Source organism: Podarcis bocagei (genome assembly GCF_964188305.1).
Source record: "Podarcis bocagei genome assembly, chromosome: 10".
NCBI classification, from domain to species: Eukaryota; Metazoa; Chordata; class Lepidosauria; order Squamata; family Lacertidae; genus Podarcis; species Podarcis bocagei.
In genome coordinates, this window is record NC_138135.1 from 8,553,140 (window position 1) to 8,580,091 (window position 26,952).

General features: G+C 47.1%; 1 protein-coding gene across 2 annotated transcripts; it reads left to right on the forward strand.

Annotated features, from left to right (window-relative positions):
• Positions 1-1,343: 1,343 nt before the first annotated feature.
• Positions 1,344-25,400, forward strand: TSGA13 (testis specific 13). Of its 2 annotated transcripts, none has more exons than XM_081210510.1 (6): positions 1,344-1,653; positions 6,669-6,745; positions 12,770-12,970; positions 17,369-17,469; positions 24,349-24,455; positions 25,186-25,400. In XM_081210510.1, exons 2-6 carry the CDS (start codon positions 6,689-6,691, stop codon positions 25,377-25,379), a joined length of 660 nt encoding a protein of 219 aa, XP_081066636.1. In that variant the 5' UTR covers positions 1,344-1,653; positions 6,669-6,688; the 3' UTR covers positions 25,380-25,400. The 2 variants fall into 2 exon arrangements, with proteins under 2 accessions (XP_081066636.1, XP_081066635.1); XM_081210509.1 differs by lacking the exon at positions 1,344-1,653 and adding an exon at positions 4,142-4,463.
• Positions 25,401-26,952: the final 1,552 nt, after the last annotated feature.

Consider the following 26,952-nt stretch of genomic DNA (forward strand, 5'->3'; position numbering starts at 1 on the left):
AAGCAACTACTGTCTTCCGAACTTAAAAATGGAAAGCATATTGCTGGTGGTCAACAAAAGATGTTTAAAGACTGTCTCAAGGCAAATCTTAAAAAATGTAGTATAAACACTGACAACTGGGAAATACTGGCCTGCGAGCGTTCCAGTTGGAGAACAGCCTTTGCCAAAGGTGTCACGGGCGTTGTGTCACTCGAACTTAGGACGCAAGGGAGAAACGTGCTAAGAGGAAGGCACACTTGGCAAACCCTCACCGTGATCAACTCCCGCCTGGAAACCTATGTCCCCACTGTGGAAGGACGTGTGGATCCAGAATTGGCCTCCACAGTCACTTACGGACTCATTGTTAAAACAGTGTTTATGGAAGACAATCTTACTTGGCTACGAGTGATCGCCAAAGAAGAGGAATGTATCTACGATATGTTTTGTTTTGGTAAATCTTTATTGGTTTAAAATACAAACTTAAAGGATCATTTACAACGAAGGTAAGTATAGGAGAGTTAAATACAAAAGAAGAAAATGTATCTATGTTTTTATATACGTTGGAAGCCGCTCAGAGTGGCTGGGGCAACTCAGTCAGATGGGTTGTTGTTGTTGTTTAGTCGTTTAGACGTGTCCGACTCTTCGTGACCCCCTGGACCAGAGCACGCCAGGCACTCCTGTCTTCCACTGCCTCCCGCAGTTTGGTCAGACTCATGCTGGTAGCTTCGAGAACGCTATCCAACCATCTCGTCCTCTGTCATCCCCTTCTCCTTGTGCCCTCCATCTTTCCCAACATCAGGGTCTTTTCCAGGGAGTCTTCTCTTCTCATGAGGTGGCCAAAGTCTTGGAGCCTCAGCTTCAGGATCTGTCCTTCCAGTGAGCACTCAGGGCTGATTTCCTTCAGAATAGAGAGGTTTGGTCTTCTTGCAGTCCATGAGACTCTCAAGAGTCTCCTCTAGCACCAGAATTCAAAAGGATCAATTCTTCGGCGATCAGCCTTCTTTATGGTCCAGCTCTCACTTCCATACATCACTACTGGGAAAACCATAGCTTTTACTATACGGACCTTTGTTGGCAAGGTGATATCTCTACTTTTTAAGATGCTGTCTAGGTTTGCCATTGCTTTTCTCTCACTGCCTCCATTTCTTCCCCAGTCAGATGGGTGGGGAATAATAAATAATGATGATGATGATGATGATGATGATGATGATGATGATGATGATAATGGAATGTTGGCAGATATGCACCACGTCCTGTTACACAGCAACAACTTTTCTTGGGCCTTGTGGAATCGTGACGGGAAGTGATGTTTGCCAACATTCTTCCTTCCGCTCGCAGCTATTGAAAATAAAGAGATCTCTGTTCTGTGCCTGGAACCTTGTGAGTCTTCCGCTAACTGCCTCAACTGTCGCTCCCAATGCTGGCTTGAACATCTGCCCCAGAATATTGCCACTCCAAAAGAGGCAGAGGCAAGGGAGTCACATCACCCTTCCACCCAATGGAGCATCTTTCTCACTGATGTGTGTTTGGCATGGGCGATGCTTACGGGGCTACGTGATAACTCAACTCTTCTACCTCCTGAAGTTCTGCAGCGAGCAGTGAAGTTCCATTGCGCAGCCAGCTGAGGCCACTTTGCCGCTGTGGTCAGCCATTATCCAACCGCCACAACACCAGGTGACTTTTGAGTTTGTGGTGGTGGTGAGGAGGATGTTGTTGGGGGCCCTGGAGCTAAGTTGGGGGCTCAGTCTGGGCCCTGCCTGGGTAGGAGGCTGCTGGAACATCTTCAGGAACGGTTCTGAATTTCCTGAAGGAAGTCTAGGAAAGGAAGCAGCAAATATCTCGGTTGTGCAGAGGAAGATGCTGGACTCTTGAGTAGAACATAGCTCTGTACTGACTACACAAAGAGCAGCAGATTCTAGGTGCAGCCTTTCTCAACCTGTGGGTCCCCAGATGTTGAACTACAACTCCCATCACCCCTAGCTAGCAAGGCCAGAGCTCAGGGATGATGGGAGTTGTAGTCCAACAACATCTGAGGACCCACAGGTTGAGAACCGCTGCTAGGGTTTCAGACTGACGTGTTTTCCATTACAAGCCATAGATGTCGGGGATTGAACATGGCACCTTCTGCATGCCAATACAGCTGTCCTTCCACTGAGCCCTTCTGGCTCTTGGACATTTGGCCGTGGAAATAATGGCATGTTGCTTATTTCTGAAGCTTTGAATTCCTCAGGATGGAAACCATCAACAGGTGTGATCTGCAGTTAATCCCACAAACCAATGATTTACTTTCGCTGTGGAACAATGAAAACAGCGAAATCTGCTTGCCTTGTTAGCTCGGAAATCTGCTTGCTTTGTTAGCTCGGAAACTCTAGGGTCAGTCTGCTGTTAAGGACAGAATGAAATTGAACATACTGGCAACAGCTGGAAGTTTTTGAAAAGTCTGTTGTGTCTGCCCAACTGCTTCACGGAATATGTGACCATATTAGCATGTATCCAATACAGAATGGCTGCTTACCGAAAGGGAAAATAAAGATGGCTGGAGAGGGCACAGATTTGCATAAAATTTGCATATAGTGACGTATGCGTGCATTGATGAACTTTTAGAATTGGACAAGGACTGCCCTTTTTATGCATGGTGATTTGTGCTCCTGATGGTACAGGGGCAGTTATGCCTAGTCAGTACCTTTCGAACCTGCAAAAGTTTCAGGACAGACATATGGCTTCATTTTGTGCATGCCCTGTAGCTGAAATCCTGTGGCTTTTTATACCATTAGTGCGTCGCACTTTCACTGCACCATGGTGCAAGAGTGCACCATCGAGACAGCAATAATGAAGTAGGCTTGGGGAAGCATTGCAGGGATGGGAAATGCGATTCAGTGTAAACAAGCGTACACGCAAAGGTGGAAAAATATATATCTTAATTTCACATTTTTCCTTTACAACAATCCTGTGAGGAAGGCTAGGCTGAGAGATTGTAATTGGCTCAAGGTGACAGACGTTTATGTGCAAAAGACGTACCTGTGTGCGGCAAGATCAAAGGCGGAAGAAGCTTCTTGGTGTAGAATGGGATGTCCCTATTTTCATTGGAGAAATTTTGGAGGGTATGTTAATATTGTTCAGCTTGGAGCAGTAGGATGAATAAAAACAGACACCCCCCCCCCCCCCCGGGAATGGAAATGGTCTAGATCATAAATATGGTTTCAAAGCTTTACTAACAGAACTTTCTTCACAACAGACATTAAGCAGTAGCGATACATCCAAATACATAGAATCATGTTGTTGTGGAGGGCGCCATTTTTGTTGGTAGTCCACCCGCTTGGACTACTGCAATGCGCTCTACGTGGGGCTACCTTTGAAGGTGACCCGGAAACTGCAATTAATCCAATTAATGCGGCAGCTAGACTGGTGACTGGGAGCGGCCGCCGGGACCACATAACACCAGTCCTGAGAGATCTACACTGGCTCCCAGTATGTTTCCGAGCACAATTTGAAGTGTTGGTGCTGACCTTTAAAGCCCTAAATAATAATAATAATAATAATAATAATAATAATAATAATAATAATAATAATAATAATAATAATTGCTACTACTACCCATGCTATACACCTGTACGCACACAGATCCTCAGGCAGAAGTTGCTAGATGTAAAATAACTTGTAAAGAAACGAAAGACATGGATAACGAAAGCAGAGGCTTGACAACCATATGTCAGGAGTGCTCTGATGGTGTTTCCTGCTTGGCAGGGGGTTGGACTCAATGGCCCTTGTGGTCTCTTCCAACTCTATGATTCTATGATTCTATGATTCTATGAATTTAGAGAGATGAAAACTATGGAGAAGAACATATTGATATGTAGTCTTAGAAAAATTATTTTAAGGACCTGTGCAGGGGACGGGGGGAAGTCATGAGATTCAGAGAATCTCATTTATGGATATGTTCAAAAAGTTTTTCCTTTTCATTATTTTAAATTGGTTCTTGTAAAAACCAATAAAAATATTTTTAAAAGTGAAAAAGAGCCACTGTTCAACTCGCCATTGCCCTTATGTGACCTCCGACCTTACAAAATGTGGCTTGCAACCTTGTCATAATCTTCAGAACCGTGTGTGGTGTTTTAAGATTCCAGGGCCTCCAAGCAACCATCACCTTTAACCTGGATTAGGCAGGAATTAGTTGCCCGGGGGGCAAGTTGTCCGTTGCCACAAACCTGGTTCTGTGGGTGAAGTATTTTCTCCCCGCCCTCAGACTGACTGATTCCCTCCAGCGTCACTTCTGCCTCGGCGTGCGCGGGGCAGCCAAAATCGACTTGATCCGTCCCTCCCTGGCTACAGACCCCATCGCCCCTAACCACTGGCCATTATGCTAGTTAACGGACAAGTGGTTCCTAGGGCGGTGTTTCAGTGGGTGGGTCGACATGCTGCAAATGAAGACGTCATCTGGCGATGGCGCCATGCTGCTCTCCTCGCCACGGCATCCCTCTCTACGTGTAAGTAACAGAGACCCGTACCTGACAGGAAGCGGCTCCATCCAATAATAATAATAATAATAATAATAATAATAATAATAATAATAATAATAATAATAATATATTATTATTATTTATACCCCACCCATCTGGCTGAGTCTCCCCAGCCACTCTGGGCGGCTTCCAACAAAGTATTAAAATACATTGGTCTTTTAAACATTAAAAGCTTCCCTAAACAGGGCTGCCTTCAGATGTCGTCTAGAAGTCTGGTAGTTGTTCTTCTCTTTGACATCTGGTAGGAGGGCGTTCCACAGGGCGGGTGCCACCACTGAGAAGGCCCTCTGCCTGGTTCCCTGTAACTTGGCTTCTCGCAGGGAGGGAGCTGCCAGAAGGCCCTTGGGGCTGGACCTCAGTGTCCGGGCAGAACGATGGGGGTGGAGACGCTCCTTCAGGGATACAGGACCGAGGCCATGGCAATCCCACTTCTGCTGGCTGAGGCGGGTGGGAATTGGCACCCATTTCTGCTTCCTTTCCATCAATGCAGCTGGAGCGAGTTATTATTATTATTATTATTATTACCAGTGCTATTTTTCTAGAAAAAGAGGTGCCAGAATTCACCATGAATGCCTCCCCCGTCCTCTTCTAAGAGAACCAGGGAGAACAAGGGGCAACAACGTCCACTTGAGAGGTGCTGGAACCGAGTTCCTGTGAGTTCCAGCTGAAAAACCAATAATTAATAAATAAATAAATAAATAAATAAATAAATAAATAAATAAATAATTTATATACCGCCCTTAATCGGAAGATCCCAGGGCAGTGTACAGGGCAGAACATCAAGGATAAAAGCATAATACAGTGGTACCTTGGGTTAAGTACTTGATTCGTTTCAGAGGTCCGTTCTGAAACTGAAACTGTTCTTAACCTGAAGCACCACTTTAACTAATGGGGCCTCCCGCTGCTGCCGCGCCGCCGGAGCACGATTTCTGTTCTCATCCTGAAGCAAAGTTCTTAACCCGAGGTACTATTTCTGGTTTAGCGGAATCTGTAACCTGAAGCGTATGTAACCCAATGTACCACTGTAAAAAGGATACTGACAGACATCCTAATAATAAAATAGGTAAAGGTAAATAGTAAAGAGACCCCCGAGCATTAGATCCAGTTGCGGATGACTCTGGGGTTGCGGCGCTCATCTCGCTTTATTGGCCGTGGGAGCCGGCGTACAGCTTCCGGGTCATGTGGCCAGCATGACGAAGCTGCTTCTGGCGAACCAGAGCAGCGCACGGAAACGCCGTTTACCTTCCTGCCTATTTATCTACTTGCACTTTGATGTGCTTTTGAACTGCTAGGTTGGCAGGAGCAGGGACCGAGCAATGGGAACTCATCCCGTCGCTGGGATTCGAACCGCTGACCTTCCGATGGGCAAGCCCTAGGCTCTGTGGTTTAACCCACAGCATCCTAATAACAGAGCTATCCCCCTCACTTTTACAGGTCAAAGATAAATGAACAGCTATAGGCCTAGGTAAAGAGGAAGGTTTTTGTCCGGTTCCTAAAGACATGTAGTTATGGCACCCCTAGGTAATTACCAACACCCCCCGCCCCCGAGGAACTAGCACCCATTTTGGTAACCACTGGCATAAATCATTGTTGGGTACTACCGTATTGGCCTGAATATAAGCCTCCCCCTTTTTTTTTTGCAAAATTCCGACCGTGAAAAGTTAAAGTGCAGCTGAAATTTGCGAACTTACAAAAACTGGCTTTTACGATATCGCTGCTGAAACAGCCATACAGTAAAATGAAACAGACGTGAGTGCCTGCGGAATTTTAAGGGAGTGGCTTATATTCAGGAATTGTCTTTTTTTCTTAGCCCCCCCCCCCGAATTTTAAAGATGCAATTTACATTCAGGTGTGGCTTATAATCGGGCCAATACGATAGGCCCCTCTCTGGAGATTGCAGGATGGGTAGCTGGTTCCTCTGCTTGCTAGGAGTGCTTGATTCCGAAAGGTCTGTTTGGAAGTAAACTGGGTGGCACATGAAGATGGCACATGTTTCTCCTTTGGAAAGGAGCAAACTCTGCCAACCAGTGACTGCCCCCACCCAGGGTATCACATTGCCTAGGGGAAAGTGGGGTGACCATGGTTGGTGGGAAGAGTGAATAGCAGAAACGAGATTGGATTTCGGGGTTCCTCAGGTCTCAAAATGATTTGACGTCGTTTTTAACTTCCCAGTTCGAGACACTCATCCGAACATGTGCAGTCTGTTCCAGCTGAAGCATGAAGCCACCTACTCAAAACATCCTAACTTGGTAAGTGAAACCTGACTTCTTTTTCCATCATGAAAAGGTGCCAAAGGAAGAGGAAAAACCATTGTTGTTGTTTAGTCGTGTCCGACTCTTCGTGACCCCCTGGACCAGAGCACGCCAGGCACTTCTGTCTTCCACTGCCTCCCGCAGTTTGGTCAAATTCATGTTGGTCTCTTTGAGAACACTGTCCCACCATCTCGTCCTCTGTCGTCCCCTTCTCCTTGTGCCCTCCATCTTTCCCAGCATCAGGGTCTTTTCCAGGGAGTCTCCTCTTCTCATGAGGTGGCCAAAGTCTTGGAGCCTCAGCTTCAGGATCTATCCTTCTAGGGAGCATTCAGGGCTAATTTCCTTCAGAATGGATGGGTTTGATCTTGCAGTCCATGGAACTCTCAAGAGTCTCCTCCAGCACCAGAATTCAAAAGCATCCATTCTTCGGTGATCAGCCTTCTTTATGGTCCAGCTCTCACTTCCATACATCACTACTGGGAAAACCATAGCTTGAACTGTATGGATCTTTGTCGGCAAGATGATGTCTCTGCTTTTTAAGATGCTGTCTAGGTTTGTCATTGCTTTTCTCCCAAGAAGCAGGCGTCTTTTAATTTTGTGGCTGCTGCCACCATCTGCAGTGAGCGTGGAGCCCAAGAAAGTAAAATCTCTCACTGCCTCCATTTCCCCCCTTCTATTTGCCAGGAGGTGATGGGCCCAGCGGCCATGATTTTATTTTTTTTGATGTTGAGCTTCAGATCATATTTTATGCTCTCCTCTTTCACCCTCATTAAAACCACAGAGCCATAGATATGGAAAGGGCACCTAGGAAAAACCATAGAACCATAGATTTGGAAAGGGCACCTAGTCCTACCCACCTGGCAGTGTAGGTATCTCAGCGAAAACATCCCTGACAGATGGCCATCTAACCTCTGCTTAGAAACCTCCAAGGAAGGAGAGTCCATAACCTCCCAAGGGAGACTGTTCCACTGTTGAAGAGCTCTTACTGTCAGAAAGTTCTTCCTAACATTTACTCAGAATCTCCTTTCTTGCAACTTGAATCCATTGGATTGAGTCCAGGCCTTCAGAGCAGCAGAAAACTGCTTCCATCTCCCATGTGATAGCCCTTGAGATATTTGAAGATCAGTACTTCTATGCTCTCTGAACACCAGTACAAAACTGTGACACACACAGAAGTAAAACTAACTTCCAATATACCTCAGACAACCTATCTCATGCTCCCTCAGACACTCACATGATGTATACAAATCATAGTACCATAGTACTACTCACTGGAGCAGCTCGGATAGATAAAAATCCTAATCCCAGCCACCCTCCTCTACACGTGTTCAAGCTTGTCAGTTTCTTTCTTGAACTGTGGTGCCCAGAACTGGACACAGTCTTCCAGGTATGGCCGGATCGAGGCAGAAATGAGCGGTACTATTACTTCCCTTGATCTAGACACTAGTCGATGAAGCTTATGAGCCACTACACCGGTCTGTGGCATATGGGAATGTTCAGGGACGCAGGAGAGAATATATTGTTTGATTATATCCTTTTCCAACTTGTGTTAACAAGTTTTTTTTTTTATAAATAGTTTTTATTAAGTTTTCCATTTAACAATCCAATCGTACCACATTAATTAATCCAAATTATACCAATACATATCATAAAATCCAAATATTTTGCCGAATTTTTTAAAAAAATTTGTTGGGGGTACCCATGCTTCGAGCTCCGTAAGGGTCCAATCATCTCGTATTTCTGCTGCTTTGATGTTCACAAGTCCCATCTTCTAATCTTCTTGTTGTTATTGTTTTTCTTCTTAATAACCTCTGAGTTGTTTCCACAAGCGAGTTGAGGCAAACATTGTGTTAACAAGTTCACAATTTAGCAGAGTAACATTCCCCTTTTTAAAACTTGCAGCGGGCGCGTTTGCTCAGGCTCGCTAAAGCCTCTATAATAACTGTTCTGGTATTTTCCTCTTATTCCTTCATAAAAGATAAGACACGACACAGTCTTCTATAAAAGTATAAAAAGAGTTTACTCACATTCTGTTCACAGTCAGATCCCAGTAGGCAGACTTAGTTTAGAAAAGTAACATACACCTGGAAACTATCACATAAGGAGACAGTCCCTTTGTTTTCTCTTGGCTGGAAGACAAGAGAGCATCTTTGGCTAAGCAGATGTTGCTTCTTCGATGCATGTAGTCAAAGAGAGAGAGATGGCTGCCCTGCCCTGTGCTTTTGTCGTTACCTGCACAGGTGAGGCCACGCCTACCTCTAGTCACATGCAGAGGAAGTCTGTCCCAGCCCAGAAGGAAACAGGAAGGTTACCTGCTGGCTGGACAAACATTCCTCCCCAGGTGTAAACATGTTCACTCTAGGAATGTTGTACTTGACTGCTCTTGTGTTTCACATCCCACATGGCAGACCTGTTTGCCGTCTTAGTTCCCTCCCCCCAATGCCATGCCCTTTCTCAATGCAGTTTGGGCATCTAAGATGGCAGCCAGAGATTGGGATCTGTTCCTATCTGGAACAGAGATGGGCAAGTAACTGCTGGCGATGGCAGCAAACAGGGACAGTGGGAAGCAGTGGGAAGCAGTGCTAGGTAAGGCCTGATAGCGGGGGAGGAAAATGAGCAAGGTGCCATACCTTGTTACCTACAGAGGTTGGACGGTCATCGTCATGGATGCTTTAGTTGAGATTCCTGCATTGAAGTGGATTGGACTGGATGACCCTCGGGGGTCCCTTCCAACTCTTATGCTTCTAACATTTTCTCAGCAGTTAACTCGGCTTTTGTGACCCTGTTTCCCAAACCACCACACCTCCCACTGTCCCCACAAGCCACAATCAACACGTGCAGCCATATCCCTACAAGGTGATTACCTTGCCAGCCTGTTGCATGGTGATGCAGCTATCCTCTCTTGTCGCCGTGTGCTGTCAATCACAATGCCATGGGATATGCAAGGACAGTGATTAGCCAGCAGGCCCATTACTGGGCCTGCTGGCTACTGACACTGTCTACTGGTGCATCACGGTGGTTTCAGAGGAAGAATCAAAGGAACTGGTCACCTTCGGCAGTAGCTGGAGCGGCAAAAAGGCCAGCGATATTCTATGTTTTCTTGCTGTGAATAGAGGACGAGAGGGGTGGGGTGGGAAACAGAAAGCAGAGCATGATGGGGACCAACGCAGGTAAAGAACTCTTCAGTCAGCATTGCTGATGTTTGGGGAAACTGGGTAAGGGATCTACTGTTAACGGAGAAATCTGAGGGCTCCGTTGGACAAAAAACACCAGCCAGGAATATCAGAGCAAAACAGTAGCCAGTAGGCTTGGTCTTTATTGAAGACTGTTGCAACAGGACTCCCACCTGCCACAAGGTGGAACAAGATGGAAGCCCCAAACAAAAGAGAACCCAAACTTTTATTAGCTGCTAATCCCCATGTTACACCCCCCCAAACTACATCACTAATACATCACGGTTGCATCATGAAAGGGGAGGTCTGGTGGCCGTAATCTGAGCATCCTGGACCCTGCCCCATGGTTCCCCTTGTTGTTGTTTAGTCATTTAGTCGTGTCCGACTCTTTGTGACCCCCTGGACCAGAGCACGCCAGGCACTCCTGTCTTCCACTGCCTCCCACAGTTTGGACAAACTCATGTTGGTCTCTTTGAGAACACTGTCCAACCATCTCGTCCTCTGTCGTCCCCTTCTCCTTGTGCCCTCCATCTTCCCCAACATCAGGGTCTTTTCCAGGGAGTCTTCTCTTCTCATGAGGTGGCTAAAGTCTTGGAGCCTCAGCTTCAGGATCTGTCCTTCCAGTGAGCACTCAGGGCTGATTTCCTTCAGAATGGATAGGTTTGATCTTCTTGCAGTCCATGGGACTCTCAAGAGTCTCCCCCAGCACCAGAATTCAAAAGCATCAATTCTTCAGGGATCAGCCTTCTTTATGGTCCAGCTCTCACTTCCATACATCACGACTGGGAAAACCATAGCTTTAACTATATGGACCTTTGTTGGCAAGGTGATATCTCTCCTTTTTAAGATGCTGTCTATGTTTGTCATTGCTTTTCTCCCAAGAAGCAGGCGTCTTTTAATTTCGCGGCTGCTGTCACCATCTGCAGTGATCATGGAGCCCAAGAAAGTAAAATCTCTCACTGGTTCCCCTTGCCGTCCACCAAACACCCATCAAGTGTAACAATATCTGCCCTCCCTTCCCCACAGGTGGGTGGGGTTTGCGGCACCGAGCGAGGCTCACCTGGGCGGGTGCCACCCACCTGCTTGAGTTGGCCTTTGACCCGCCCTCAGCCAGGGAGGACAATGGATGGCCGGCCGGGGGGCAGGCCTAAGGCCAAAAGAAAAGAGTTCTTCCTTCCAGGATCATCAAAAAGATATATTTACATTTCCCTGTTTCCCAGCCAAGTTAATCACACCCTTTTGTCTTCTTGTTATTTCTGGAATGGCTGCTTAGGCAGAGGGGCTGATGAGTAGCTGTGCTCACATGTCTATCTGAATTTCGGACGTTTTCCCAGTGAGCCAGTACATAGATACATTTATCAGTGAATTCTTACATTTGGTATTGTGCAGCAGAGGCCCTTTGAATAGATAGGAAGAAACTGTGATGAAGTGTTTTGTGGGGACAAATCACAAAAGTCACAAAAGCGATTGTGCTGATTTTGGTAGTGGGCTGCATGTGCATGATTTCTGCTGGAGGGGCAACCCCCCAACCTATACATAAATTCCTGCAACACTACCATCAGTGCCTTTTCCTGGTATAGAAAAATCTGGAGTTGGCTTTTACCCAGTGTACTTAATCGGTCAGAGGAGAATGGATGGAGGCAGGATCCAGTGACAATAAGGCAGATCTTTATTTCTCTGTTGCGACAGAGTTCCCGCCACCTTTGCCAGGAGGTGAGGGCCCGGAACAGAGGTATGCAAGAATTTAGAAATTGCCCATCCCTTTAGCCAAAGACCGCTCAAAAGCATCATGCTGTGATAGGAATTTTATGGTCTTAGACATATGTTAAATGTTCATAAGTGTACCAACCAAGCACATACATAGATCAGCACAGGAAGACCGACCTGAAACCATTTTGATTCCCAAACTGTCCCAAACTGACCAAATGTTTTCTCTGCAAGGTCAAAGGGAAATGGAAAAGCCTCCCCATTGTCTTTTCCTTCACAAATCCTGTCTTAAGTGTATTTCTGTGTTTGAATAGGGTGTGAGCCTGTGACCTGGCCCAGCAACTAAGTATTTATCATTACAAAAGACTAGCCGGGTTCCCCAGGCAATCCAATCAAGTAACCTGCCAGACAAGAGATAAACAACAACAGGAGAAAAACAATATTCAAATTTCTGTTTTAGACCGCCTTTTCTGCGATGTAGGTGTGATGTATCTGAGGGGTGGTCTTAGGTTACACCCCCTCTGTGATGTATGTATGATGTTTATGGGGGTGGTCTTGATCTACAGGGTGGCAATTTCAAAAGTCTTTATAAGGCCTTGCGCGCCATTTTTCTGGGTTCCTCCCCTCTCCTGTGTGTGGTGAGGACCCTGTTGCAACAGATCAATAAAGACTTGGCTTACTGGCTGCTTTGCTTCTCAATATTCTCAATATTCTCTGGTTGGCCTCTGTTATTCTCTCCTACCAATAGGGAACCTATGTAAGGACTCTATATGGGCTCTTGGATACCCCATAAGGGAAAAGGCCAGTTTTTGTTTACAACAATGCACGCATTCTGTCTACAATAGAAGCTTGTGTGTGGCTTGTCTGCTGCCTGTCAAGATAACCTGATAACGTTTTACCGATTGCATTACTGGCCAATCGGGGCCATTCTTTTGACACGGTAAATGCCTTAGACCTTGAATCCAGGCCACAGCGGCAAAATATTCATAGACAAAATTTGACCATAAATCTGTAGGATTCGCAAGCGAAAAGAACCACTGGGGGAGCTTTTTCCAAGATGTTTCCTTCTGCAGAGGAATATTTGGGGTCATTAGGAGTTGATGTCATTTTCCTTATTTTATTTTTCTCTCTCCTGGGGTAGGTCCAATACTTCCTTCCATTCACTGATGCTGAGTTTCAGGAGCGGCTCGAACAACACAAGGGAGAGATCGCCATCATGCTAAGGTCCTCGGAGTTCAATCAAGACAAAACTGCCTTGATTGTGACTAACAACCCACTTCCCCTCTTCATATCCGGACAACAGCTTTCAACACCTTTCCAGTTTTTCCCTGAAGACATCAGGGTAAGTTGGTTCTCCAACACGCACACCTTGCTTAAAGTAAAAAGGGGATTTCCCCCACTTCTGACACCATTTAGGGAAGCTTTTAATGTTTGATGTATTACTGTATTTTAATATTTGGTTGGAAGCCACCCAGAGTGGCTGGGAAAACCTAGCCAGATGGGTGGGGTATAAATAATAAGTTGTTGTTGTTGTTGTTGTTGTTGTTGTTGTTGTTGTTGTTGTTGTTGTATGGGGGGGTCAAGGAGGGAACTCTGCGGCATGACCTTTCCACAAAAGGTGTCTCTAAACCAGGCATAGGCAAACTCGGGCCCTCCAGATGTTTGGGACTACAATTCCCCTCATCCCTAGCTAATGTGATAGGAATTTTGAGGTCTTAGATCAGTGTTTCCCAAACGTTTTTGGGCAACGGCACACCTGTTAGCCGGAAAAAAATCTCGCGGCACACCACCATTAAAGCCCCGCCCCGTGACGTCAGCGCGCAGCGTCACGCCGGGAGGGACGCACAAAAGCGAAAGTTTTTTCCCTCCCCCTTGCCGGGGTGGGAGGAGGCAGCAGAGCGAGGGCAGCTGAGGCGGCGGCGGCTGTTGTGGTGGTGGCGGCGATAGCGGGCGGAGGAGGGGGCGGCGGCGGGAGTTGCTGCTGCTGCCCGGACATGCCGGCCTCCTCCTCCTCCGCTGTCTCGCGATCCTCCCTTTTGCGCGCGCTGCCCCGCCGCTCGGCACCACCACCGCGGAGCCGCCCCCGGCTCGACGCGGATCCTCGCCGCCGCCGCCGCCTCTCACCGCCCGACTCGCCCGCCTTCCTCCCACGGCACACCAGCCGATGTCTCACGGCACACTAGTGTGCCGCGGAACACCGGTTGGGAAACACTGTCTTAGATATATGTTAAATGTTCATAAGTGTACCAACCAAGCACGTACGTAGATCAGCACAGGAAGACCGACCTGGAACCATTTTTGATTCCCAAACTGACCAAATGTTTTCTCTGCAAGGTCAAAGGAAAATGGAAAAGCCTCCCCATTGTCTTTTCCTTCACAAATCCTGTCTTAAGGGTATGTCTGTGTTTGAATAGGGTGTGAGCCTGTGACCTGGCCCAGGAACTAAGTATTTATCATTACAAAAGACTGGCCAGGCTCCCCGGGCAATTCAATCAAGTAACCTGCCAGACAGGAGATAAACAACGACAGGAGAAAAACAATATTCAAATTTCTGTTTTAGACCGCCTTTTCTGTGATGTAGGTGTGATGTATCTGGGGAGTGGTCTTAGGTTACACCCCTCCTGTGATGTATGTATGATGTTTCTGGGGGTGGTCTTGATCTACAGGGTGGCAATTTCAAAAGTCTTTATAAGGCCTTGCACGCCATTTTTCTGTGTCCCTCCTCTCTCCTGCGGGTGAGGGGAGCACCCTGTTGCAACAGATCAATAAAGACCAAGCTTACTAGCTGCTTTGCTTCTCAATATTCTCTGGTTGGCCTCTCTTATTCTCTCCTACCAATAGGGAACCCAGGTAAGGACTCTATATGGGCTCTTGGATACCCCATAAGGGAAAAGGGCAATTTTTGTTTACAACACTAACAGGACCAGTGGTCAGGGATGATGGGAATTGTAGTCCCAAACATCTGGAGGGCTGGAGTTTGCCTATGCCTGCTCTAAACCGGCCTTCCCTAATCCCAGATCCCTATGTATTATGGGACTACCAAACCCATTACCCTGACCACCGGTCACACTGGCTGTGGGATGATGGGGTTTGTAGTCCCGACTGCAGGACAGAAGTTTATAAAATTGTGCCTGGCATGGAGAAAGCAGATAGAGAAAAGAAAAGCTCTTTCTTCCTCTCTCATAACTCTCACAATCATATAAGTCTCCATCTTCTCCAGAGCTTTCCCCAATCAGGGACTGTGCCTTTTATTTTACCTTGGAACCACAGTAAGGAAAAGAAAAGTATATCCAGTAAACCGAAAACCAAAAGAAACCCTTATCAAGAGCTTCTTTGGAAGTCAATCATTAGCAGGAATAAACTAACCAAAATCAATTAAAATAACTTCTTACACTCATAGAATGTTCCCATGCAGAGTAAAGACAGCCGTGTCCCGAATGGACCTCCTTTTCTTTCACCCCGTCATTTCGCCAGATAAATTCCAAAAATAATAATTTCTTTGCCTGTCAACTGTTGCAGGAATTTATGTATAGGTGTGTGTGTGTGGGGGGGGGGTGCCCCTCCAGCAGATATCATGCACATGCAGCCCACTACCAAAATCAGCACAATCACTTTTGTGACTTTTGTGATTTGTCCCCACAAAACACTTCATCACAGTTACTTCCTATCTATTCAAAGGGCCTCTGCTGCACGATACCAAATGTAAGAATTCACTGATAAATGTCTCTGTGTACTGGCTCACTGGGAAGACTTCAGAAATTCATATAGACATGTGAGCTCAGCTACTCAGCAGCCCCATCCCGATGCCTGAGTGATAATTCCTGGCATCCTGATACCTGAGTGCCAGACAGGTAGCCATTCCAGAAAGAACAAACCCAGATGAAGACAAAAGGGTGTGATGAACTTGGCTGGGAAACAGGGAAATGTAAATATCTCTTTTGTTACACTTGATGGGTGTTTGGTGGAGGGCAAGGAGTACCATGGGGCAGGGTCCAGGATGCTCTGATTACTGCCCCCAGACCTCCCCTTCCATGATGAAACCATGATGTATTAGTGATGTAGTTTGGGGGTGTGTGTAACATGGGGATTAGCAGCTAATAAAAGTTTGGGTTCTCTTTTGTTCGGGGCTTCCATCTTGTTCCACCTTGTGGCAGGTGGGAGTCCTGTGGCGGCAGTCTTCAATAAAGACCAAGCCTACTGGCTGCTGTTTTGCTCTGGTATTCCTGGCTGGGGTCCTTGTTTCTTGTCCAAGGGAGCCCTCAGATTCCTCCGCTAACACAGCTATGTTTTCGTTGCTTTAAAGTTTTGGAGAGGATACCGCTTCAATGCTTGGAACTTGAGGCTTCCCGTTGTGGAGTTGAGCTGGAGCCTTGCATTTCAGCTCAATTCTTCCTACTCCACACACACACACACACACACACACACACACACACACACACACACCCTACATGGGAAGACAAGAGAGCTTGAAAAAATACACAGCTGGACCCTTTGGCACCCAAAGGACCCCTTTGGGCTTTTTAAGGGGTGCACGGCACCCTCATGCTCCCCCTATCCCTCTCGCAATGGTAGAGTCAGTCCTCCGGCTCTGATTCTTCTTCACTGGGGTTCCCCAGCTGTTTCCTCCCACCATTCCTCTTCGTCCAACCAGTCCATGACACAGAACTCGAACCCAGCACTCTTGCCATCATACCGCCCTCCCTGCCTCATCCCCTCCCAGGACCCACCTGTGGGATTCTTCTGCCCCGACCTGCTGATGAGCTGCCAGTATCATGAAGGTTACCAAGCCTTTATATCGAGGATCAGCAACCTTTTTCAGCCGTGGGCCGGTCCACCGTCCCTCAGACCATGTGGTGGGCTGGACTATATTTTTTTTGGGGGGGGTGAAAGAATTCCTATGCCCTACCAATAACCCAGGGGTGCAGGTGGCGCTGTGGGTTAAACCACAGAGCCTAGGACTTGCTGATCAGAAGGTCGGCGGTTCGAATCCCCGCAATGGGGTGAGCTCCCATTGCTTGGTCCCTGCTCTTGCCAACCTAGCAGTTCGAAAGCACATCAAAGTGCAAGTAGATAAATAGGTACCACTCCGGCGGGAAGCTAAACGGTGTTTCCGTGCGCTGCTCTGGTTCGCCAGAAGCGGCTTAGTCATGCTGGCCACATGACCCGGAAGCTGTACGCCGGCTCCCTCGGCCAATAAAGCGAGATGAGCGCCGCAACCCCAGAGTCGTCCAGGACTGGACCTAATGGTCAGGGGTCCCTTTACCTTTTACAAATAACCCAGAGATGCATTTTAAATAAAAACACACATTCTACTCATGTAAAAACATGCTGATTCCCAGACCATCCGTGGGTTGGATTGAGAAGGCAATTGGGCCGGATCCGGCCCCCGGGCCTTAGGTTGCCTACCCCTGCTTTAGATTTAACCGGAGCTTCACAATTGGAATAAATTTATTGCGTATCTAAAAGACAGCTGTAAAAATTTAAAAACACTAGCAGGACTGAAGTAGCTCCTACAATGTAAAACAGATAAGATGTGAGTATAAAATACGCGAAAAAATGTGATAAAGGATACCAACTGAAGGGATGGAGGGAAGCCATAGCTCGGCAGAGCAAAAAGGTTATATTTTGATGGATGTATGGATTGTTGAAAAAAAAGGTTATGTAAAGAAAATAATAAAAAATTATTTGAAAAAAAGATGATTTAACGAGAGCTTCTTTTGCTAATCCACCTTCCATTTAGAGGAAAAACCAACCTGATTCGGACCACTTACCCCCAGTGCAAGCCCAAAAGAGCCAACTGAGTCCCAGCATCAGAAAGCTGAGGAAACCTGCAGAATTCAGGTAAGGCCACAGCTCTTTCCCTTGGAAAAAGAACGGGCATTGTGCTTTAACACACATTGCTTCAAGGTGGTTTTCAGTGCGGCTAAAATGCACAGCACTCTAAACCAGCCTTCCCCACTGAGTGCCTACAACTCCCATCAGCCCCTGGGAGTGTCATCAATCAGAATGTACAGGTGCTTTGCCTCTTCTGGAATGGCTGTACAGTGGTACCTCGGGTTAAGTACTTAATTCGTTCCAGAGGTCTGTTCTTAACCTGAAACTGTTCTTAACCTGAAGCACCACTTTAGCTAATGGGGCCTCCTGCTGCTACCGTGCCGCCAGAGCACGATTTCTGTTCTCATCCTGAAGCAAAGTTCTTAACATGAGGTAATATTTCTGGGTTAGCGGAGTCTGTAACCTGAAGCGTATGTAACCTGAAGCACATGTAACCTGAAGCATATGTAACCTGAGGTACCACTGTAACTGTATTTGATTCATCTCCCAATAAGGGATAGGATTTATCTAGAATTTGGCGGGTGATCAGTTTATCATTCAGGATGTATTTCAGACCCTCAAAGTGTCCCTAATCTCCAGGGACCGTCCTGGATTTACAGAAGCTGTCCCAGTTTCTGATTTGATCCCAGAATGTCCCGCTTTTCCTTTGTTGTTGTTGTTTAGTCATTTAGTATTGTCCAACTCTTCATGACCCCCTGGACCAGAGCACACCAGGCACTCCTGTCTTCCACTGCCTCCCGCAGTTTGGTCAAACTCATACTAGTAGCTTCGAGAACACTGTCCAACCATCTCGTCCTCTGTCATCCCCTTCTCCTTGTGCCCTCCATCTTTCCCAGCATCAGGGTCTTTTCCAGGGAGTCTTCTCTTCTCATGAGGTGGCCAAAGTCTTGGAGCCTCAGCTTCACGATCTGTCCTTCCAGTGAGCACTCAGGGCTGATTTCCTTCAGAATGGATAGGTTTGATCTTCTCGCAGTCCATGGGACTCTCAAGAGTCTCCTCCAGCATCATAATTCAAAAGCATCCATTCTTCGGCGATCAGCCTTCTTTATGGTCCAGCTCTCACTTCCATACATCTCTACTGGGAAAACCATAGCTTTTCCTTAGGATGTCCCTATTTTCATAGGAGAAACATTGGTGGGTATGGGAGTTATGTGACCCCCGAGCCAAGGAAATAAGTAACTAAACAACCTTTAGGAGACATCTGAAGGCAGCCCTGGATAGGGAAGTTTTAAAATATTTAATGTTTTGTTACGTTTTTGTATATGTTGCTTGGGCACCTCAGTCAGACGTGCGGGGCATAAGTATAATACAGTTGTACCTTGGAAGTCAAAAGGAATCCGTTCCAGAAGTCCGTTCGACTTCCAAAACGTTCGGAAACCAAAGTGCAGCTTCTGATTGGCTGCAGGAAGCTCCTGCAGCCAATCAGAAGCCCCATCTGACATTTGGCTTCCAAAAATAGTTCGCAAACCGGAACAGTCACTTCTGGGTTTGCAGCGTTTGGGAGCCGAAACGTTTGGGAACTAAGCTGTTCCAAAACCAAGGCACAACTGTAATCATCATCATCATTATCAACCTCATCATCATATAGTTATTATTGTTATTGTTGTTGTTGTTGATGTTGTGGAATGGGACATCCCTATATTCATTGGAGAAATGTTGGAGGGTGTGGTATTTAAAGTTTGGTCATAGGTCAGTAAATGATGCTTGATAATTTCTTTGCTAAGAATGTCCAGCCACAACAAACTGAACATATGGATGGCTATGTACACACTGCCATTCATACTGCACTTCTGCCATTGGTTTAGGAAGATGTGTACACGTGATGCCACAATCCGTATCTATCTGGTCATTTCTTAGGAAATGCAGTGTCTTGTTGCATTTCCCCCTTCCTGCAAAGCAACACCGATCCAAATTGTGTTTTAAGTCATGATGAGGATAGTGGTAAAAGGTGATACCTTGGTTCTCAAATGCCTTGGTACTCAAACAACTTGGAACCCAAACACTGCAAACCCAGAGGGAAGTGTTCCGGTTTGCGAACTCCTTTTTAAGTTGAACGTTCTCCGTTTTGAGTGTTATGCGTCCGACCTGAGTGCCACACTTCCAATTTCAGTGCTACGCTTCTGTTCTGTTTTGAGTGTTATGCTGTGGTCTGTTTTTGCTATTTATTTTGCGTTTTTGCGGCTCTTTTGGCTTTGTTTTTGTGACTGTGGAACCCAGTTCAGCTACTGATGGATTGATTGTAAGACCTCAGTACATTGTTTATTGCTTTCATTTCATGGATCAATTGTCTCGTTAGATAGTCAAAATTCATGTTAAATTGCTTTTTCAGGGGTTGTTTTTAAAAGTCTGGAACGGATGAATCCATTTTGCATTACAGTAGTACCTCTGTTTACGTAACCCTCTGGTTACGTAAACTTCGGGATGCATGCATGGCAAACCCAGAAGTATTTTACCAGGTTTCGCCGCGTGTGCATGCACAGAAGTGGTCCTCAGGTTGCAGAAACTTCAGGATCTGACCGGACCTCCAGAATAGATCCCATCCGCAATCGGAGATACCGCTGTACTTTCTATGGGAAAGCACGCCTTGGTTTTGAAACGCTTTGGTTTTGGAATGGACTTGCGGAACAGATTAAGTTTGAGAAGCAAGGGACCACTGTACTGAGGTTATTTTTAAGACTTGAGTTGAGAATCTTCAAAAATGAATTCATAAGTTTAGAAGTCATATTATTTAGAAGAAAGATGCATGCCTCCTTGCTGATATCTTGGGAATATTTAGACACAATGAGATAGTTTAGCATGTGAGCCAAATCTTGGACGCAGCTGGGTTATTATCTTCACTTGGTAAGATTCTCCAAAAATTTTATTAAAGGAATCTCTGAAATTTGGACACAGAAGCTTCTTACTGTCGGCCAATACTACTGACTAGCATGGAGCAACTTATTGCAAGAGTTGTCTAGACATGTGACACGGAAAATGTCCTGCTGAAAATTCTTTGTACAGTAGTACCTCGGGTAAAGTACTTAATTCGTTCCGGAGGTCCGTACTTAACCTGAAACTGTTCTTAACCTGAAGCACCACTTTAGCTAATGGGGCCTCCTGCTGCTGCTGCACCGGAGCACAATTTCTGTTCTCATCCTGAAGCAAAGTTCTTAACCTGAAGCATTATTTCTGAGTTAGCAGAGTCTGTAACCTGAAGTGTATGTAACCTGAAGCATATGTAACTTGAGGTACCACTGTAACTAGAAATGATTAAGAACATCATATGGCTGTGTGCTTTGTTTTCCCATTTTGTTAGAAAACTTATTTGTTCATTAATGCAAATAGAATATAAATGGAAAGGTTCTCCTGTACTCAAATAATTATGGATTTTATTTTATTTTTTATTCATCTACATATGTGTGTGTGTGTGTGTTGTTGTTTAATCGTTTAGTCGTGTCCAACTCTTCGTGACCCCATGGACCAGAGCCCACCAGGCACTCCTGTCTTCCACTGCCTCCTGCAGCTTGCTCAAACTCATGTTGGTCTCTTCGAGAACACTGTCCCACCATCTCGTCCTCTGTGGTCCCCTTCTCCTTGTGCCCTCCATCTTTTCCAGCATCAGGGTCTTTTCCAGGGAGTCTTCTCTTCTCATGAGGTGGCCAAAGTCTTGGAGCCTCAGCTTCACGATCTGTCCTTCCAGTGAGCATTCAGGGCTGATTTCCTTCAGAATGGAGAGGTTTGATCTTCTTGCAGTCCATGGGACTCTCAAGAGTCTCCTCCAGCACCAGAATTCAAAAGCATCAATTCTTCGGTGATCAGCCTTCTTTATGGTCCAGCTCTCACTTCCATACATCACATATGTATATGTATGTATATATGTATGTATGTACATACATACATACAAACATACGTATCACTTCCTACTTTACATGAGCTGGGATAACTCAGTCAGTAGATATTGGGACTCATGATCTCACAGTCATGGGTTCAAGCCCCACGTTGGGTAAAAGATCCCTGCATTGCAGGGGGTTGGACTAGATGACCCTCGTGGTCCCTTCCAACTTTACAATTCTATACTAGAACATAAGACCTCTAAGGGGTTTACAGTACAGTAGGCTGAGATATTAATTAAAAATACCATAAAGAGCAAACACTGAAAATGAGCTACGTATGATTTTTAAAAATATATATCATCAGTAATTTTAAAACATTTAGACTTACTGGAATAACGTGTTAATATTGCATGCTAAAATTACATGCCTAGGCAGGCTTGTTGGAACAAAACATTAGTTAGCGGGGCTCTTTCTGGTGGTTTGGTTGGCTGGCTCTTAGAGAATTCATTGCAGGCTGCAAAGTGTCCTGTCTTTACGTCCTGCACTGCCACATGGTTATGTGGTCTAAACCACTGAGCCTCTTGGGCTTGCTGATCAGAAGGTCAGCGGTTCGAATCCCTGCAACAGGCTGAGCTCCTGTTGCTCTATCCCAGCTCTTGCCAACCTAGCAGTTTGAAAGAACGCCAGTGCAAGTAGATAAAAAGGTACCACTGTGGCGGGAAGGTAGATGGCATTTCCGTGCACTCTGGCTTCCATCACAGTGTTCTGTTGTGCCAGAAGTGGTTCAGTTCTGCTGGCCACATGACCCGGAAAGCTGTCTGTGGACAAATGCTGGCTCCCTCGGCCTGAAAGCGAGATGAGCGCCGCAACCCCAGAGTCACCTTTGACTGGACTTAACCATCCAGGGGGGACGCGGGTCGCACTGTGGGTTAAACCACAGAGCCTAGGACTTGCCGATTAGAAGGTCAGCAGTTCGAATCCCCGCGACGGGGTGAGCTCCCGTTGCTCGGTCCCTGCTCCTGCCAACCTAGCAGTTCGAAAACACGTCAAAGTGCAAGTAGATAAATAGGTACCGCTCCGGCGGGAAGGTAAACGGTGTTTCCGTGCGCTGCTCTGGTTCGCCAGAAGCGGCTTAGTCATGCTGGCCACATGACCCGGAAGCTGTACGCCGGCTCTCTTGGCCAGTAAAGCGAGATGAGCGCTGCAACCCCAGAGTCGGTCACGACTGGACCTAATGGAAGTAGATAAATAGGTACCACTCTGGCGGGAAGGTAAACGGCGTTTCTGTGCGCTGCTCTGGTTTGCCAGAAGTGGCTTAGTCATGCTGGCCACACGACCCGGAAGCTGTACACCGGCTCCCTCGGCCAGTAAAGTGAGATGAGCGCCACAACCCCAGAGTCGGTCACGACTGGACCTAATGTTCAGGGGTCCCTTTACCTTTAACCATCGAGGGGTCCTTTACCTTTATGTGCACTGACTTGTACTTGGTCAACTTCAGAGCAAAGCGTGTGCCCTTTTGCCCTGGTCTCCACCTGGCTCATAGCTACACAGAGTACTCAGAATGCCTGGTTTGTGTCATCCACCACCGTTCCATAGTGACATTTGGGCTTTGGCAAGGACCATCACTTTCTCTGCCAGAAGCTCCACAGATCATTCAGGAATCCATTGGGTTATATCCGTCTCCAGATGTGGTCTAGCTGAGCGAGCCCTCCACCCTTTCAGTGGGGAATTACCACCACCAAGCCAAATTCCAAACGCAAAGTTATTGCTGTTTGGAACCGAAACCAAGCCCTCCACCGAAGCCATTTTAAGGCGTATCTTTGTCGAAATGTCTTCAACACCTGCAGGCAGCAAACTGGCAGACCCAATCTAGCACCTTTCAACACATCCAGCACATGGTGAGGTTCAGGGACAGGCAGAACACAGATCAGGATTTATCTGAAGATCTGTGGATGTAAAACGGGGGTGGGGTGGGGGACTGGATCCAAGCCATGGGCCAGATCCCTCAGTGCCCCACCCTCCATATGCCACCTTCAGTCACCTGATGTCCTAAATAAAGACATCATGACATCATGTAAACAGACACCTGTCAGAGCTGCTGATGGTTGCAGCGACCTCCATTCTCAGTGCCAATCAGCTGATTGGTGGCGGAAGGTTTTCTCCACTAGCGCACAGTAGTTTGCATGAAAACCCTTTGCTAATAGCGAGGTTATTCTAGCTTATTCTGTTTTCCATGCAAACCATTTCAAAACCAAGCCTCTCAGCTTCCCTACGGAGCATCATCATCATCATCATCATCATCATCATTATTATTTGTAAAGTTTTTTTATTATAATTTTATTTTATAATGTATATAAAACAGAGAGGACAAGTGTAACAACAGACAAAAATTAAAAGATGAAAAACAAGACTATAAAACAGGCACGTGGGCTGAGTAGCTGCACATGACTTAAAATAACCAAGTCCTATTAGTATTAGTGGCAACCTAGCAGTTCGAAATCACGTCAAAGTGCAAGTAGATAAATAGGTACCACTCTGGCGGGAAGGTAAACGGCGTTTCCGTGCACTGCTCTGGTTCGCCAGAAGCGGCTTAGTCCTGCTGGCCACATGACCCGGAAGCTGTACGTCAGCTCCCTCATCCAATAAAGCGAGATGAGCACCGCAACCCCAGAGTCGGCCACAACTGGACCTAATGGTCAGGGGTCCCTTTACCTTTACCTTAGACATAAGGCTGCATAGGTTACACAGCGTGGGACAGTAAAAATCTTGAAGAGGAAAGTTGCCTGCACACGTTCTACCAAGTGGGTAAACCCTTGCAGCCAGACTGGAATACCATAGAGCCATTGAGCTATAATTTTGGCGCTGAAGACCTTAAGGGCTGAAGGGATATGCGAATTACCTCTTGTTATGAAAAAAACGCATTATGGCCTGCTTTCACTTACTGGCATTCACCGTCGTTGCACGGTGCAAGGACCACAGAAGTCTATGATGCCACTGGGGGGGAGGGGATTTCCATAAACGAAGTAAACTTGATCGATCCCTACTGAGCAAACTTACTCCATCCCGCAAGCAGGTTCTCCAGAGATAAGGATTTCACCAGCGAAGCCCATTTTTCAAAAAATTACGCGGAGAGGCGCTTGCTGAGAATGTACCCCCAGCTCCGTAAGCACATGAGGCTTGGTAAGCAGTCTTCCTTAAAGAATACAAAGAGGTGGAGGGGAGGCCTACTCGATGCAGGATATCCACAGCTGCAGAGGTCTAGCCTCTGCGTTAAGACCTCTAGGTAATGGGCTACATGGCCAAACTGCTCTGACCTATTAAGAAGATTTCCTAATGTTGAACCGACAGCTAACCTCAAGGGAGGAAAGGACGTTTTCTGGACTCAGTGAAAGTGCAAATGCTTTACACGCAGAGCGGGCCTAGTTCAGTGGGCAACCCATGGCCCTCCAAATGTTGTTGAACTCCACCTCCCAGCATCCCTGACCACTCACTGGCCATGTTGGCTGGGTCCTGGTGTCCAGAGAACTATAGGTTCCCACCTGCCCACAGATCCTCAGCTGCCTGTCCTGCGTCTACAGTGCTTCCTGCCTCTGATTCCTCTCTCTCACTTAAGCCTGTTGCTTGTTCAGCATCCAACCATTCTGCCCTCCCTCTTGGTCCTCTGACCAGTGTCCCACCACCGCTCCCCTGGCTCTCATCCGTCCTCCTCTGAGGCCTTCCTAATGGGTTCTCTGGCCCACCACTCCTTATCGTCTGGTCAGTCCCATGTTTTATGGTCCAAAACATCTGGAGGGCACCAGTTGGGGGGAGAAGAACATGGTGTACAGCTCTGGCCTGCCCCATCTTACGCTCTGAGAGCTGTCTGCATGGGTCGGTCTCACCTGTGCTATTGGTTTGTTTGTGCTTCCAGGTACAAACGGAATGGAACCCCTCCCCAGTATCCAAGGCTGGTCCCCCAAAACAACGCATTGGGAGCCTCTGACCATCTCGTGCTTGACGGAAACAAGGCGCACTATTAATGTACCAGGAGAAGATGGCTTCAGGTATGGGAGAGCCCCGCTTTGGATTGTCGACAGCTCGGTTGTACCTAAGTATGCCAAATAAACGCCTTCTGCTGACTCTGCACATTCTTTGCTTCTCTGCAACGCGAAGCCTCAATCCTGGCACTGCCCAGTTGCACTGGCGTTTAGTGCATCGCTATAGATTTCGGAGGGGATTCCCCCCTCCCCTCCTAGAAATTAATATATGGTAGGGTGTTGATTAGGGACGCAGGTGGCGCTGTGGGTTAAACCACAGAGCCTAGGACTTGCCGATCAGAAGGTCGGCGGTTCGAATCCCCGCGACGGGGTGAGCTCCCATTGCTCTGTCCCAGCTCCTGCCAACCTAGCAGTTCGAAAGCACATCAAAGTGCAAGTAGATAGGTACCGCTCCGGCAGGAAGGTAAACGGCGTTTCCGTGCACTGCTCTGGTTCGCTAGAAGCGGCTTAGTCATGCTGGCCACATGACCTGGAAGCTGTACACCGGGTCCCTCGGCCAGTAAAGCAAGATGAGCGCCGCAACCCCAGAGTCGGTCACAACTGGACCTAATGGTCAGGGGTCCCTTTACCTTTTTACCTTTAGGATGTTGATTATTTGGGGTGAGGAGGGAGAAATACAAGCTGCAGAGGAATTCCTGGGCCAGCCTATGCAAAACGACTTGGCCAGGCTGGGGCTGTTAAGAAACAATAGAGCAGGGGTTGGCAACCTAAGGCCTGTGGGCCACAAGCGGCTCACGGGTGTCGTTTAACCGGCCCCCGAGCTGCCCCCAAACCGAGCTGCCTGCTTGGCAAGTCCCTGCGCATGGCGCTAAACCGGCGCAATGCGGCGTGGGGACTCACTTCCGTGGCTCTGGAAATTGCGCATGCGCAGATGCCAAAAATCGCATCTGTGCAGACACAGACGCTGGAAATCGCATCTGTGCAGACACCGACACCGGAAATCGTGGGTGCACATGCTCAAGCCTACGGAGGAATGTCCGCTGGAGCAACTGGCCCAGGCGAGGTAAACCTTGCCGACTCCTACAATAGAGGGTCATTGAGGTCCCTTGGCAATGCAAGAGAGCTGTCCGTTCCCCCCTTGCCCTGAGGTGTGAACAGAGACTGGGGGGGGGGGTTGGAAGGTTGCCAGGGTAACTGGGTGTGAGGCCACAGGACACGAGAGTCTTTAGCAAGGTGTGCTGGGAAGAAGAAAGGGAGAGAAGAAAAATGGGGATCCATCTTGGGCAGGCCGGCTGAAGGCTGGCTGGGAGAGATGCCTTGGACTGCCGTGGGGGACAAGCCCCTCTTGAAATGACCATGTTGTAAGATCTGGACTCCCTGCATGCAGACTGAAGGTGTAAATAGGGGAATAAACTGTACTTCTTAAAGCTACGACAGTCTCCACCATGTTTAGAGGGCCATAGGTACTAGCCAGCCCAGATATATGCCATTTTCATCCTAAGCTCATGGCTAAAAATAACCCACAGGTTTAGGAGTCAAAACCCTGGTTTTCCACTCCCAACAGTCAATTTTGCAGCTACCGAACAGGCACATTCCACAATGGGTGGTGTTTGGGGTCACCCCCCTAAATATTTCTGGTCTTTCTGAAGATGGGTTTTACCCTCAAGCCTGCTGACACCTACACCTCCTCTTGCATGGCT

Excerpts from the sequence above, each read along its gene's own strand:
- TSGA13 (XM_081210509.1), top strand. The coding sequence starts at position 4,337 with ATGCTAGTTAACGGACAAGTGGTTCCTAGGGCGGTGTTTCAGTGGGTG. Across the intron at positions 12,971-17,368 it reads TTTTCCCTGAAGACATCAGG|AGGAAAAACCAACCTGATTC; the intron begins GTAAGTTGGTTC and ends CCTTCCATTTAG. Across the intron at positions 24,456-25,185 it reads CCGTAAGCACATGAGGCTTG|GTACAAACGGAATGGAACCC; the intron begins GTAAGCAGTCTT and ends TTGTGCTTCCAG.